Source organism: Anopheles stephensi, chromosome 2, assembly GCF_013141755.1.
Source record: "Anopheles stephensi strain Indian chromosome 2, UCI_ANSTEP_V1.0, whole genome shotgun sequence".
Lineage (NCBI taxonomy): Eukaryota > Metazoa > Arthropoda > Insecta > Diptera > Culicidae > Anopheles > Anopheles stephensi.
In genome coordinates this window covers 60,832,716-60,848,297 of record NC_050202.1, presented here as the reverse complement: position 1 = coordinate 60,848,297, position 15,582 = coordinate 60,832,716, and the positions used below count along the sequence as shown (strand labels likewise).

The window sequence follows — 15,582 nt, the reverse complement described above, 5'->3', positions numbered from 1 at the left end:
TACTAGAATGTCCGGCGAAGTGAAGTGGGTCCAGCTACGTGGTTGAAGGTTCCGCTGTGCTCATTCACGAGCCACTCATTCACAGAGCCTAAATTGCGAGTCTGTCTGTCCATCGATTCGTCTGACTGACTCTCTCCCTCTGCTGATCTTCAACCCGTCACAGCCCCGTGTCGATCTGTCTGCGTTTAATTTTGATTTGAGTTAAGCAACAGTGTCAGTGCTTTTTGCAAGGTTAAATCTCCCCGTTCCGCCAAAAGGCACGGGGTAAAGTAAACCGGTCAACCGAAGTTTTATGATGTGTCTGCCTTCCCCATTCTTACAACTGTCATTGTTTCACCGGTGTGATGGAGCTTGCCACGAGACGGGGAAACTTCTACTCTACCTCGACCGTGGACACTCGCAGTCTTGACCGTTTATATTTACAAGGTTTATTTTTTGTCTTTTGCTTTGTTGCTTACAACCGTAAAATGAAACAAGGACAAGGGAAGGACAACGGGCACCAGCAATAAAAACGATCGTCATCGGTGATTCTGTGGATGACTCGCAGAATATCCACAGACGAGCCTTTTCGGAAGGCAAGATGGATCCTCAGAGTTGGTGGACACTCAAAAACAACAAAATTATAGCCCCGTAAAGGTACGGCAATTATGACGGGGGGGCGAACGATACCAACCGAATGACGATCACAAAAGCCAAGGTTGCAAATTAAGAAGTTACCGAAAAATGAGTGGGAAACAGAAGTCATCATCATGGCGGCGATCGAACACGTGGTATAGCATAAAAGTGAAAACTTTAAAACTGTTAGGTTTGAGCTCGTGCAAAAATGGGGCCTAACGCAAGGAATTCAAACAAAGTACATCGAATGCGAGCACGGACGCAGGTTATGCATTATGAGGTGGTTGGTTTAAAAACTAGTTTTCCAAACACTCCACTATTTCCGTTAAACACCGTTACCAACCGGTTCAACAGGGGGTTGGCTAGTTTTTTATAGATACGCGCGAACACCGCCAATGTGTTACGATAGTAAAACACGTGTGCGACGCCGCAGCAGCAGTCGAGTCACCACTTCCACAGTCCACCATTACTTCCACACCGACTCCTACCCATCGTTGTGCTCGTCAACCACTTCCCTTTCCTTCTGTGGCCGTCAGTCATCACGCTCCGAAGGCTACACTAACGTATTCACAATTACACAGCTACAGCTGGAGAAGCCGCCCTCCAGTAGATGGCGTGGCGATGACTCTGCTGCGTTTGTTGTGTGCTTATTGTTTGGCAAGACACTCCAGCGATGTAGATGACATCAACTGTTGGTGTGTGTTTTTACCAGCAAAACCCTTACGCGTTTGTACTTCGATCACGTTTTGTTGCGCTTCCTCCGGATGATCTGAACAGTCTGATAGCAAATGGAGTTTGCTTACCTAGAGTGCGCTGGTGGAAGGTTTCTAACACCGCGCGTAAAGCTTATGTGTGTACTTATAAGGGTCTTTAATCTACAAAACAAGTGTCTAACAAGAAATGGGGTTTCTCTGTGCTCTACTTATAGCATTTAAATGTTGCGGAATGTACAGTGAGTCACTCCACGCTTTTCATCTGACATGAATGTCCACAAAAAGCTCAGCTTCAACGCTTCAGCCCTTGGAGTTGGTAGGTATATAGGTGTGACTCATGGCATAAGGATGTGTCCAAATGCAAAGACTAGGATCAAGATGGTGGGAAAAGCAACAATTGTTTTTCTTTCTTGGCTTAACGACCTATCTCTTAGGTTATGCCTGCCATTTCTGGCTTACTAGACTTATTGATAGTCCTCACCATGAGAACGGCCCAGATGGGATCTGAACCCTGGTCCCGTGCCGTGTGAAGACCGGCGCCGCTGACGTATCTACTGCCGGACCCCCAACAATTATGGCACCAAATAAAAACGTTGGACTCCGCATGCTTCAATTTGAACTTAAGAAGAATGTGCGAAGTAAATTAAATCCCATAAATCACTAGAAGTGCAATAAAATTGGAAGAAACTCTTCCACTGCTGCATTTCCTTATTTGCTCCAGGTACTTTGATTCTTTAACCCAAGTCCTGGGCATTCTATTCGTTGTCTGTCACTTGCAATACAGCAATGAGCTATAAAACGATACTGGATCCGCTCTGCATTATATCTTCCAGAGCGCTTAAGCCACGAAGTCAATATGGTAATAAAAAGTCAGCCATAAACATAACGATCACCACGATTATTGAAGCAAATCAGTCTAGCTTTGGATGAACACGAGAACATCCCTTTAAAGGCAAGGATCAATACAGACTAGCTAACCTTCAAGCAGATCTACCTTCTCCCGCCAGTCAGGTCAGTCCTTCGGTTTGAAGCGGTAAAAAATCTCAATTTCTTTAGCGTTCCGGAATGGTCAGCAAAAAACACAAAGTGAGCGAGCGACACAGCAACACCTCTCGTCCGTCGGATAATTCGAGGTAATCGTCGATTTGGACCGTACAAGGCGAACGTTTAACGAGCGATTCCGTGACTTGTGATGGACACTTTGTACATGTTTTTTTGCGGTTAGTATATTCAAAGTATGCAGGATTAAAAAAGCATTTCATAACTGACGAGTAACATAGCCTACGAAGCATCTAGATTTTACTATACAACAGATGAGGATGGAGATAATTCGAGATTAAAGGGAAAAAAGAATTCTACGACACATAGCATAACATAATCAATTTCAGAGCTGCTGTTTTCCTAACCCTCAAAATACAGCTCAGTTCTCTCTCTCGTCCTCGTTCAATGCCATTGCTGTTTTCCTTCATCGTCTCACCTAGAGTGTTGGAAGGTTGAACAGTGCTCTCAGCGGGAGGACGGCTTCGTCACACAAACCGCCGAAACCGAGCTTTGAACATTGTTTCGGTTCAATTATAAATAGAAAATAAACAGAGCTAAATCCAACACAACACAAAGTGTTTTTTTCACAGGGCGATGAGTGCTGATGAGAAGAAGGTATCAAATTCGGCCGCCGTATAAAACCACATTGATGACTTTTTCGAAATCATTTGGGATGTTCGCCATATAGAATTCGAATGGAAAACAATAAACTGCTCTATCACTAATATGGTTAATTAATTATGCTCTCCGCTTGCTTCGTACATTGTTTTTCTTTACCCTGCTTCAAAGACTTGATTCCAGGAATTCTTCTAAAACATGGCCAAACAACAATGACGGGGTTCGTCTAATGTCTAACCGTTATGCTCTTGACAGATAGGACGACGACCACCTTCTCGGTCGTCTCTCAAACACCGTGCAAGCTAGAATTTATTTCCAACGGTGGAAAAACTAATCGCAAACTTTACCCAGCACCCTCCCTCTCCCCAAACCACGACCTCGGGACCAACAGGAAAATCCGATACAATCTTCTGGGTGTGCCGGTGAAAAACTTTTATTTTCATACCGTACCTCGTTTCAGGTCGAGGTGTGCTAGCCGAAGCTAGCACATAAAGACAAAGTTCCTTCGACCACTGGGTTCCGGGGGCCATTGAGGCGCGGTGAGTTAGTTTGACGTTGAGCGGCAGGCACCATTGTACACCGAAGCACATCAAAAGGCTTTGCCAAAACCGGGGAACGCTTACGTACACAGAACGGGAAGAACATGCGCGTGCGTTCGAGGTTCCCATCCAAAACCTCGTATACGTGGAGGAGTTTTGGCCTTTCTCCAGAGGGTTTTGGCTCATATATGTTTTTGTTTAAGTTGATGCCCAGGTTCGCCCAGCAGGGTAATTGTCGGTGAGCGATGGAAACTGTCGGATTGTAGCTCATTGTTTCGAAGCAGTTTCCCCTACCAGGTAGGGTAACGCACAAAGGAATGTTTCGCACAATAAAATTTATATTACAGATAGCGTTTGCGCTCTTTCCTCGGGGCTTTTTAATCAATTTTAAATTGCTCCACCAGTGCTTTAAGAAAAACTCAAACCACAGCAAAAGGATGTATGGTCAGAACATTTGATTGAATGGAAAGTATGGTACAGTTAGGTTCAAATGTCAAAAGAATAGGGCTGCAATTTTGGCCTGCCAATGCTGGGTTAAATGACTTAAATTACCTATAGCCGTTGAGTGTGAGCTATTAGTTTTGACTGCATAATGAGCAAAAGTATCCTATTTACACTATGGATAAATAAGCTTTTCAGCATCAAATGAAAAATAGCCATGCATGGAAATGTGCCCAAAGCTTCGCCAAAGTTTTCAGGTGTCGTTTTGAATCAATCCTGAATCATTGCAAAATGTTTCAAAATAGCTCTAAATCGAAACTGAAATTCGTTTGACGTATCCAATTTATCCATAATGAGGCTCAATGACGTGAATACCTGAACACGGTAGAAATCCGGAAGGGATTCGATACCCTGTCCGGGTTGTCCGAACGACAGTTAGAGTGATCGGATCTGGCGGTGGTCAATATCCAAGGTCTTAGCAGTGATTCTAAACTATTCTAACTATTTTTCAGCCCCGGTGGACATCAGATCGAAACGTTCCACAATGACGTTTTCTCGAACGATTCTCGAACACCATCGCCAGGGGCCGATCGTTGCTGCCGTAACAGAACGACATTCCCTCACGTGTTAGAACAATTTTAGATGTGAAAAAGGGCCATCACACAAACAAAACACAACCACTACCAGCTCGCAACAAATAAGCAACCGAGATGAATTTGAACAACAACTTACACGTGTGTGATCCCCGCATGAGCAGCAATGCTATTTGATACACCAGAAATAAAGATCATCATTACGGCGCCACTGAAACTGATCGAAACCGAAATGTTCTTTGTTGGTTGGTTGTGTGAGGACGATGCTGTGAAAATATCTCCCACACACATATCACACAAAGCAATCGCTGACGACGATTGCACACAAGTAAAACCCTCCCAGTGCATGTGGGTATCAGCGTGCGGTTTGTAATTCGACCCTTTTCATCAAAGTAGGCTATACTTTTGCTACGACTGTCATCAGAGCACCCTGTATGGAGTGCTCTCTACCAAACCCCAATCCAAAAGCAGATAACAACAACAGAACTGAGGCACATAAAATCACATAGCTTGTGACTGTGTTTGTGTTTTTTTTTTTTCAAAAGATGGTTATGCTAGAATAATGCTACGGCACGCGATTTTTGCCGTGAAGCTTTTGTTTTTAGCAATCCACCACCCTCACCCACATTTTGGTTTCCTTTGGGAAACTACTATCTACGGCTACGGAGGGAGGGTTTATGCTTTGCCATCCACGACATGGTGGTTACGACCATTTTCGCTTTCAATCTTACAGGGTTTCTGAGAAGAACTAACGATGTGCGAGCCATTTCTGGGCAAAGGCTAGGTTGAAGTAAACAACTGCCAGGTAGAACTGGCGATCTGTTGCCCTTTCTGGACTATGGCCAAGTTGAACTAGACACAGGCTAGGTTGAAGTGGACGATGGCCAGGTTGAACTGAAATGTCAAATTTGAAACAATTGCTGAAGCGTTCGCAAATGGTTGAGGTAACGCTTAATTTTAAAAAATATTTAAAAAAATGACCGGTAAAAACCATATTATTTGTAATAATTTTTTTTAAAGGATATTAATAGAAAAGAACGCTTCAATTGCAACGCAGCTCGTATGTAATTATAATATTATTATTTAATGCGCTTTGAGCTTTAGAATTTGCAATGGCTTGCTTAAAGATATTATATTTATTGAACTCACCTAAATTTAGCGTATATTGCTCAATTACACTGCACTTGGAAAGCAAAAATAACATTACAAAAAAAATATTTTTGAGCATTGAAACATGCTCAAAGAGCTGTAAACAATAATTTTATAATTACATACGAGCTACGTTGCAATTGAAGCGTTCTCTTCAATTAATATCCTTTACAAAATTATTACAAATAATATGGTTTTACCGGTCATTTTTTAAATATTTTTTAAAATCAAGCGTTACCCCAACCGTTTGCGAACGCTTCAGCAATTGTTTCAAATTTGACATTTCAGTTCAACCTGGCCATCGTCCACTTCAACCTAGCCTGTGTCTAGTTCAACTTGGCCATAGTCCAGAAAGGGCAACAGATCGCCAGTTCTACCTGGCAGTTGTTTACTTCAACCTAGCCTTTGCCCAGAAATGGCTCGCACATCGTTAGTTCTTCTCGGAAACCCTGTAAATGAAACAAAAGCTCACGGGCCCCAGAGTGGTTGGCGCTAGCAGCGGGGAGCTGCACCATTAGCGATGGAGTAATCAACTGCATGGTGCTTTGACCGGCTTAGAGTGGGGAAAAGCGGTCACCGTGGGTTCGAGAAGATGCGGAACATGAAAACATTAGACGAAAATGCAAACTCTCACTATTCTTCGCGTGTCTCCATTTCGGAGGTTTCCCTCTCTCTCTTTCGCTCTTATTATGTTTCTCTCCACGCTTAAGCAGGGTAGTTTTTTCGATTTTCTTTTCGTGCTTTCATGGCTACACAAAACCCCCCTTCTTTTAGTCAGCCGTGCATATCCACAGAAAAAAAACGAAAACGAAAACGAAAAGGAAAAAACAAAACAATGGAGGAGCCACGAATAAATATACTGCGGGCTGGGGAGGGGCTCTGGATGTAATCATGAATGCCGTCATCGCTTCATCGTGCTCGTTTGCCGTCTGAAAACTGAAACATGAATTGTGGTGTAGGGTAGATGGGAGTGAGGTAAGGCGGAAGAAGCATAAAACGCCCCAAAAACAGAATGAAAACGCGAACAAAGAAAACACGCACACACACACAGGCGAGCGCGATGATGCCAATGGAATTTCCGTCGTTTCTGTTTTTGCTACACGATATCTCACACACGGCGGCCCTTTTTGTTTCCCCCTTTTGCCGATTTTCCGCAATTAGAAGCCGTCTCTTTCACTATTCGGGAGACGGGGATTCATTTTACTTTCGCGTGACGATTGTGGTGGAGTCGTTGCTGTTTACTCTGTTTTTGTTATTTACTCCCAATGCCAACTATGTTTTTTTTCATGCTGCAAATATGCGCTCCATGATCAGAAAAGCACAATGGTTGCTTTGTTACCGGCGGCTTCTTTCTTGGATGTCATTTCAACGTACTGCACATACGCGTCACATATGGGACATTGTTTTTCCACACATAGATTTTGCTACACTTTCGGTACGTGAACTGCCACAGTGTTCAAACAATAGAACATAGCGTTGGAAACTCTAAAACGACGTGAGAAACGCACTGCTCGAGCTAGTACAGCTCAAACGTCGTCCAATGCAACATCTAATCATCACAATTCCAACAATCATAAAGTAAACACGCCAAGTAAATGTTGCGTACACATGCACGGACACACACACACACGCAAACAGTTTATCCTTGGCACAAAGAGCTGCGACCCAACAATGAATCACACTGTATCGTGTGTACTATTGCACGTGTGCGTGTGTCCATGGGGTGCAAACGGCTGTGTGTATGTGTGCGCTCGCGGAAATAGAAGGCCCTTCAGTGGTGGGCCTGAAAATAAATTACAATATGAACAGAGGCCGCACACATACGTATCTTCCTCTGCGCGCACAACATTCACCCCCACATCCAATGACACAACGCGTAGGGCGCACGTGCGCACACACACCCTTAGCTCGGAACACAAGGGCTTCCCTGTCTGAATGCACGTGTGTGTGTGCACCCTAGTTGCTTTGATTGGCGAAAAGAGATGGTCTCCCTCTTCCACCACCTCCCCCGACCAATGTTTTTGTTCTGAACGTCGTCGCAGCTCATCATTATTTAACGCTGAGAAAATACCGAAGCTCGCGGCCCCGTATGACGGAATGATGATGGTGTTGGTTGTATGGTTAATCGTTTGCTTTTTGTGTTGAAAGGGGAGAGAAGCGCAATGCATGAGGGTGGGAAAGGTGATGATGTCTGGCTGTGCTGGGTTAGACGTAGCAGCGGTACTCATATAAACATGATTAAAACTCACTTCCACTCGGTTCCACCAACTGCGCGCCGCCCTGACACCATCGTGACACCATCCGGAACCTTCTATTGCTTCTCCCGTTCGTTCGTTTGTTCGCTCGCTCGCTCGCTCGTTGCGTATGGTGTAGTGAGGTTGTTGTGAGCGAGAGTAGACTCCAGGGGAGCTGCTGCTGGCTGGGAGTTGTGTTGCTGGGGGCCGGATGTTGAGGTGGCAACGAGGGGGTCCTCCGCCCCTACCCTTAAGCACATTTCCCTCTTGCTGGTTCTTTGGTCACCCTGTACACATTTCCCTTTTTTTCTCGATTTGCACGGCCGACTGCGTTTCAATCGACTTCCGTTACGGCGGCACAAAACACACATACACACACAAACACTTTAAGCACCCAACATCCCCGTTTCGCTGCTACTACCCTGTTGGTTGTAAGGGCGTGGACAGGACAGAACGAGTGAAGAAAAACAGTGATAGCTTTTCACCAGAACGCAATAGAAAATCATTCGTACCATGCATAGCGAAACATTCTCTATCGAAGCAGCAACACACATCATCAACTTATACACACTCACACACACTCTCACAAAGCGTACATCCCACCGTAGCTCTAGGATGACGATGCAACAACAGGAATCCACCATAATATTTCGTACATAATAATGGAATCTTTTTCTCACTTAAAAACTATTCACACACAGACAAACGCACCCGCACCCACAACAACAACACAACCTTCTAGATGTTTTTCTTCCAATTTCTTTTCCGTACTACAAACAGCCTTAGCGCAATTACCCAGCTACGACAATAATTTATAAACCACTTATCGTCCCACTAAACACACACCCAGTCCCACACACACACACACACGCGTACGCGAAAACGAACAATTGCACACACAGGCGGATACACACCAAACGCGGATAAGAAGTCACCATTGGGAGCTATCGCAGAAGAATTTGTGTTGTGCGAGGAAAGACTGCACGCATGCCTGTGGTTTTCCGGGCACGGCACTAAAATGTGTTAACAAATATGGACATGGAATAGTGTAATATGTGTATGAACAAACTTTTTCTTCTGCAGTCCGACGGTGCTCCAATGTTGTTGCTTCTTCCGAAGTATAACAATGAATGAGCAGCAGTGGTGGAAAATAAAAGCGAGACACCGTCGAACGGCACATTATGTGGTGGTCTATGGAAATGCTTCGTCTGTGCTATAGTCGCCCCAAGTTTTAGCGTAAATAAGCCGATATGAACCATGTGCGAATCATTCGATTAAAATCATAAGTGTCAGTAAAATATTAAAATATGGATCCAAAAATTTTAATAATTGCCCATCTACATCAGAAGAAAAAGATTTTATTGGAATATGATTGCCCAAACTTATTTCCGATTGCTAGTCCCATAGTGCATTATGGACACACATTTGCTCATTTTTCGACTACAAAAAACGGCTCGCAACGAAAGGAAAACAATGATAAATGATGTTTCTGGTAACAAAAACTGAAAGCACAGTCACACAAAACCTCTTCTAATGTTTCCATCATTTAAAATTGCATACCAAAAATTATTTTAAAAAAATAATAATTTATCACCAAAAAATGGCCATTTCTCTATCACATGTCATCCGAATGTGCGCGCCCGCGATCGAAGCGTCCCACTGTGCACGAGTCGGTTGTCAAACGCCGTCAGAAAAATGGTTGGCCGCAGAAATCACGCGTAACATTCACCTGTGCACAAAGCGGAACAGGGAATATTACCCAGCCGAGAGAGTTTAGCTACTTTCATTCTTTTAGTAAATTTGTTGCGAAATAAGTTCCCGGTAGATCGAACTCCAGTAGGCATATCCCGGCCCGAGTGCAACGAAAGCAAGCAACAGTGCAAACAAGAAGTTCCCGGACGGAGCTGCGTTACTGCGGGGACGGCCGTACCTCTTTCGGTAGACGACGTGCAGATAATGCAAGCAACATATAGAATCCATTGATTTGGTTACCGTGTTGATCGTTGTGTTATCATCTTTTTCACTCCCAATCGGAATAAAGTTAGTGTGCTCTGTTGGAAGCGTTGTTGCCCAGACCGCCGCGTGCTAGAAAGTGAACCAGTGTGTGCTTTTTTTTTCTTCTACCTACCACGGATACAGTTCCGTGTTGGTCAATGTGCAGTATGTGGCAGTACGGTAGCTTGGTGTGTAAATAGTGCGCAGTTACTTACCGCCGTGGCCAGATCATTGTGTGTTCCGCAGAATAATCCTTGATCCGCAAGCTCTTGTATCCAGTTATTAAGTGTGCGTGTGTGTGTGTTTGAGCTGGTTCCGTCGGAGATCATTCCACTACCTGCCGTGACCGATTCCGGAGTTCCGGAATGGAATTCTCACAGCCACCACCGGCCGTCGATGCGGCACCGTCGCAGCAACATTTCGCCAATCCGCCACCCATTAACCGTATCCTAAGCTACCAGCATCCACAGCCTCCTAAGCAGCAGTTCAATTTCTACCACCACAAACCGTACCACCACTTCAATGGCTTTCGAGGCAGCGGACCCATGTCGCAGGATGACTTCGATGGCAAGCGGCTCCGGAAGTCGGTTATGCGTAAAACGGTGGACTACAATGCTTCCATCATTAAGGCGCTCGAGGTAGGTGACCGCGGATGGGTTTGGGGATCAGGTTCTTCTTACGATGCCATAGTAATCCTATTTCTTGTTGTATCCCACAGTGCCGCACCTGGCAACGGGACCATCGGGACAGACGTGCCCTGCAGCCGGAAAGCATCTACATTCCCGAACTGTTGCCTCCGCCAAGCTACATGGACAATCCGAGCAATGCGGTCACCACGCGTTTCGTCAAGACGGCAACGAACAAGATGCGTTGTCCAATCTTCACGCTTGCCTGGACTCCGGAAGGACGCCGGTTAATTACGGGCGCAAGTTCCGGCGAGTTTACGCTGTGGAACGGGCTTATGTTTAACTTCGAGACGATTCTACAGGTAGGGTAGGGGTGACCGTACTGTTTGACCGGTTTCGTTTGGGAATCAATCTGCTATACATGAGCGTTTGTATTAATGTAATTCCATTTGTTCGTTTCTCTCTTTCTATTGCTGGTGCTTATCCACCACGGCAGGCACACGATGTCTCGGTGCGAACGATGGTATGGTCACACAACGACAACTGGATGGTAACGGGCGATCACGGCGGGTTCGTCAAGTACTGGCAGTCGAACATGAACAACGTGAAGATGTTCCAGGCGCACAAGGATCCGATACGCGGAATCAGGTACAGCAATCGGTGCAGTCACATCGGCAGCAGTAGCAGTACCACAATCATCACGACCACAATCTGCACGAAACCATCGGTCGCAGGCATCAGGCGTTGCCACTTTGGGTTGCAGTTACGGCTTCTCACAAGGGCACGACGGGTGCAATCGACGTTGGTGGCCGCTTTCATGCTGCTAATATACCTGCCATTGCTCATTCGACTAAGTATACCTTATCTCTCTCTCTTTCTATTTGTCTCTTCACAATCTTTCCTTTTCTGCCCTCGTTCAATGTTAAGTTTGAAAAGCGATACATTGTGGAAAAGAAAAGTAATGCTTTTTATTGCCTAAACCGTGGAGATTGATTGATGAAGTCAATTAGATGCCACATAGACGAGTACAAGAAAATGATTATATTCTTGAAACGCTCTTCGAATTTTTTGTTGTTTTTTCTGTACAATTTTATTTCTAACCCAAGCAGAACCGTACAGCACTCGAGTCTGTGATACGTTATCTATTGTTTGTTTTGTTTACCGCTTAGCATCACATTTACCAGTGTCCTTTTTGTACTGGGCATGTATGCGCACGATGCCTTCTTACATCAGGAGCATCTGAAATTTGGATTGCATCGTATATAGTACCTGAAAAATGAAGTAAATAAATCAATAAATTTAACTAACTTCTAGCATAAAAAGGTTCCCCTGGGAACGCAAACCACAAACACTGCCGGCCTTTTTCAAGAAAGCATGTGATATTGTAAAGTAAAAATAAACTGTTTGCCCTTTTCGTTCCCGCAAATGAAACCGACGGAAACGAATAAAACCAAAAACCGAAACGAAATAAATAATAACGACAACAACAAGTAAAAAAAAAACGCTACGTTTTTTAACACGAACATCGAATCATGAAAATATGTTTCAAATAAAGTGAGTTTGTTTAAAGGAAAAGGGATTTAAGCAAAAAAAACGAAATATACTCATTCCAGTGCCACTCGGCGGCCTCGCGCCCACTCTATCTCTATGCTTTGTACAGTGAAAATTAGCTGAATAAAGTATCGGTTCAAAGCTCGTTTGGTTCGATTTCGCGCCCTCGCGAACTCCGAGTAAAACCGAGAAAAAACCCGAATTTGTGTTTGTGCTACTTACTGCTCCTGATTTTCGTTTCTTTATTTTTGAAAGATGTGACCGGTTTTGCTCTCAAGTGCCTTTTCCATCAGAAAAAAACGATTCTTCCATTCCAATAAAAAGCAAGAGCTTGTGCAAATAAAATCTATGATGATCGACGGTTGTGAAGGACATGTTACCCACTTTATGCTCTTCTGGCCAACAGCAGCCGTACCGGTGATACTTAGCGATGCAATCAGGATATTATCAGCATAGGAAGTGTCGAGTCATTAGTGGAGTCAATATTAACCATTCTTTCCTTGGGTACTATCTGTCCCACTTCCTGTTCTGTTTCCGTTTCCGTTTCCGGCATCTTGTTTCGCGCGACGCCGAAACAGTTTCAGTCCTTCCGATGCAAAGTTTGCGAGCTGCAGCGATGACGGTACGGTGCGGGTGTGGGATTTCCTGCGCTGCCAGGAGGAACGGGTGCTGCGTGGGCACGGTGCGGACGTGAAGTGTGTTCATTGGCACCCGCAGAAGGCGCTGATCGTGTCCGGCAGTAAGGACAACCAGCAACCGATCAAGCTGTGGGATCCCAAGTGCGGCCAGGCGCTTGCTACACTGTAAGGAAAATAGGAGTCGGAGAATTCGCTGAAGGATAGTAATGAATAATTTTCCCATCCGTAGACATGCCCACAAATCGACGGTGATGGATTTGAAGTGGAACGATAACGGCAACTGGCTGGTAACGGCCTCCCGGGACCACCTGTTGAAGCTGTTCGATCTGCGAAACCTCAGCGAAGAGGTGCAGGTGTTTCGTGGCCACAAGAAGGAAGCGAGTGCCGTATCGTGGCATCCGATCCACGAGGGTTTGTTCGCTTCGGGTGGGTCCGATGGGTCGATCCTGTTCTGGAACGTCGGGTAAGTGTAAGATACAACGTTCGCAACTATATTCGTTTTCTAACGGTCCTTATATCTCGTTGCAGTACGGACAAAGAGGTTGGCAGCATCGATATGGCGCACGACAGCATCGTCTGGACGCTGGCATGGCATCCGCTCGGGCACATACTCTGCTCGGGCTCGAACGATCACACGGTCAAGTTCTGGACGCGCAATCGACCCGGCGATCAGATGCGTGACAAGTACAATCTCAACACGCTGCCCGCCAGCTTGGCCGGGTTGGACGAGTGCGAGCTGGAGGAGCACATCGTCATCCCGGGCATGGGTCCGGAGGATAAGGTGGACATTGTGGAAAGCATTGCGACGAAGGAGGCGGGTCCGATTCCGGGGTTGGATCTGAACCTGAACAGCTTTAATGAGAAGATGCGCGAGAAGAAGATACCGTACAGCAAGCCGATCCCGCGCAACTTCCAGGCCCAGTGGAACGAATCGAGCAAGCTGGACGATCATTCGACGACGGCGGAAGAAATTAAGGAGGTGATCTCGCAGATCGTCGACAGTGGGCCGGCTGCGCCGAAGAAACCGCTCCCGACCGCCATTTCGCTGTACGAGCGTACGATCGCGGTGATACGTAAGTAGCGTGTGGTACAATTTTAAGGAAAATAAATAACTCAAATACCTTCTGTTTTGCTTCCCACCAGCGGACAGTCCACTAGAGCAAGCAATCAGCGAAGGAACGGAAGCGCTGAATCGATTCATCGAGCAGGGTGGCATTCCGGAGCTGCATGACATATTCCCACCGATCGCCGAACCGGACCCATCGTCTGCGAACGGGGATGACGGAGACCAACCTCCCAAACCGCCAGCCAAACGGGCGAGAGTCGACGTGGAGCCAAAGTTCTTTTACGGTCCGCTACCGTTCATTGTGGATCCTCCGGAGCAATCGCGTGATTCGCTCCATTCGATGGAAGATGCGGCCGGATCACGGTCGAAGGATGATCTTACGTTCGATCCGAAGCTTCCGTCGCTGCTGCAGCTCGACGTAAATCCACCGATAACGGTAGAGTTCAATACGAGCGATCCGGTCGATATTGCGGCCACTCGAAACAGCTGGAAGGCGGGACGGGAAAAGCACCGCGAAAAGCGTGACCTCGAGGAGGATAAAAAGATCTGGAAAGAGTACAATGATCGCAACTGGGACGAGGAGGACAACGATGATTCGGTGATGATCGTGGAACCACCCACATCTTCGTCGGCCATACGATCCGATACGCCCCTTAGTCAAAACACCAACAGCAACGGGCAGTGGATGCCGGAATATGATAATGATCTGCCACCAGGACCGCCGCCCGGTATGCACGGTTTGGCACCGTGGCAGATGCCAAACAATAGTGGTGGTGGTGGGAATCAGCATCCGGGTGGGATGCCTCCGTTCGGTGGGTTTGGCGGTGATGATGACGGTGGTCGAGCGATGGACGCATTTAATCTACAGCGACCACCACCACCGATCCCGGGTGGACCGCCGCCACCATTCGGCAATCCGAATCCATTCGCGATGATGGGTGGCCAGAATGAGGACGATGGTGGAGGCTTTCCAAACAACAACAACCATAACGCCGGCGGCGGCAATCATAGGAACGAATTCAATCGGAATGAATCGGATTGGATGCGCAACGAAGGCGGTGGGAATCATAGGGGAGGCAATCACAGGAATCGGGGAGGCGGTGGTAGAGATTTCCGGGACGATCGAGGTGGTGGTGGTCGAAGGGATCGTGGGTTTGGAAGGCGAAGAAACTAGGAAACCTCACTTTTGCGTGTGCCGTGCCTCGTACCTCGGTAGAAGGTTGTACGCATGGAATGGGTGGGAAGATGATGGGGCATGTGTATGATTGTGTGTGTGATTGTTGCATACGGCGAGAAGGACGTGTATTCATAGAAAAAGTTAGCATTTAAGAAAAAGTATGCTCTAAGTCCCCATGTACAAATGACTGTTCCCAATAGTAGCGGATAGAGCCAATAAAGAAGATGAGTCTGCATGAACGGCAGATCTTCAAGGATAGTTTCGCCGTGGCCGTGAGATAAAACCTAGGAATGGATAAATTGATAGCACGGTTTTAAATGAATGAGATGATGTTAGCAACAGCAGTGGAATTGTGTCAAACGATTTAAGAGGTGAGAAAATTATTAAACGAGTTCTAAATTGAATTACTTGTCGGCAGTTTTGAAACGAAAAGTTGGATCAAAAGAGCGGTTTAATTCAAAATAGACGCGCTTGCTGTATCTGGCAACACTGCCAATTATGGCGAGCGCTGGTAGATGCTCTAAATGCTTTGAGCTGTTTCATGCTGACTTTCAAAAAAAGTTTAATTTAGCGAAATAAATAAATT

At 45.9% G+C, this 15,582-nt stretch overlaps 2 protein-coding genes across 4 annotated transcripts in view; one reads left to right on the top strand and one right to left on the bottom strand.

The window, feature by feature from the left end:
- Positions 1–9,078, bottom strand: part of LOC118506527 (putative uncharacterized protein DDB_G0291608) — a 61,950-nt gene extending 52,872 nt beyond the window's left edge. For 2 of the 3 annotated variants that reach the window (XM_036043781.1, XM_036043782.1), the window contains exon 1: positions 8,858–9,078. The gene's annotated coding sequence lies outside the window, so the exon portion shown is untranslated. Of the gene's footprint in view, positions 1–7,958 lie in introns of all 3 variants that reach the window. The other variant, XM_036043780.1, reaches the window with a different exon arrangement.
- A 525-nt stretch (positions 9,079–9,603) lies between these two features.
- Positions 9,604–15,400, top strand: LOC118506519 (pre-mRNA 3' end processing protein WDR33). Its single transcript, XM_036043757.1, has 7 exons — positions 9,604–10,576; positions 10,657–10,926; positions 11,061–11,212; positions 12,694–12,918; positions 12,983–13,216; positions 13,282–13,826; positions 13,897–15,400. Exons 1-7 carry the CDS (start codon positions 10,304–10,306, stop codon positions 14,991–14,993), a joined length of 2,796 nt encoding a protein of 931 aa, XP_035899650.1. The 5' UTR covers positions 9,604–10,303; the 3' UTR covers positions 14,994–15,400.
- Positions 15,401–15,582: the final 182 nt, after the last annotated feature.

Excerpts from the sequence above, each read along its gene's own strand:
- LOC118506519 (XM_036043757.1), top strand. The coding sequence starts at position 10,304 with ATGGAATTCTCACAGCCACCACCGGCCGTCGATGCGGCACCGTCGCAG. Across the intron at positions 10,577-10,656 it reads CCATCATTAAGGCGCTCGAG|TGCCGCACCTGGCAACGGGA; the intron begins GTAGGTGACCGC and ends TGTATCCCACAG. Across the intron at positions 10,927-11,060 it reads ACTTCGAGACGATTCTACAG|GCACACGATGTCTCGGTGCG; the intron begins GTAGGGTAGGGG and ends CCACCACGGCAG.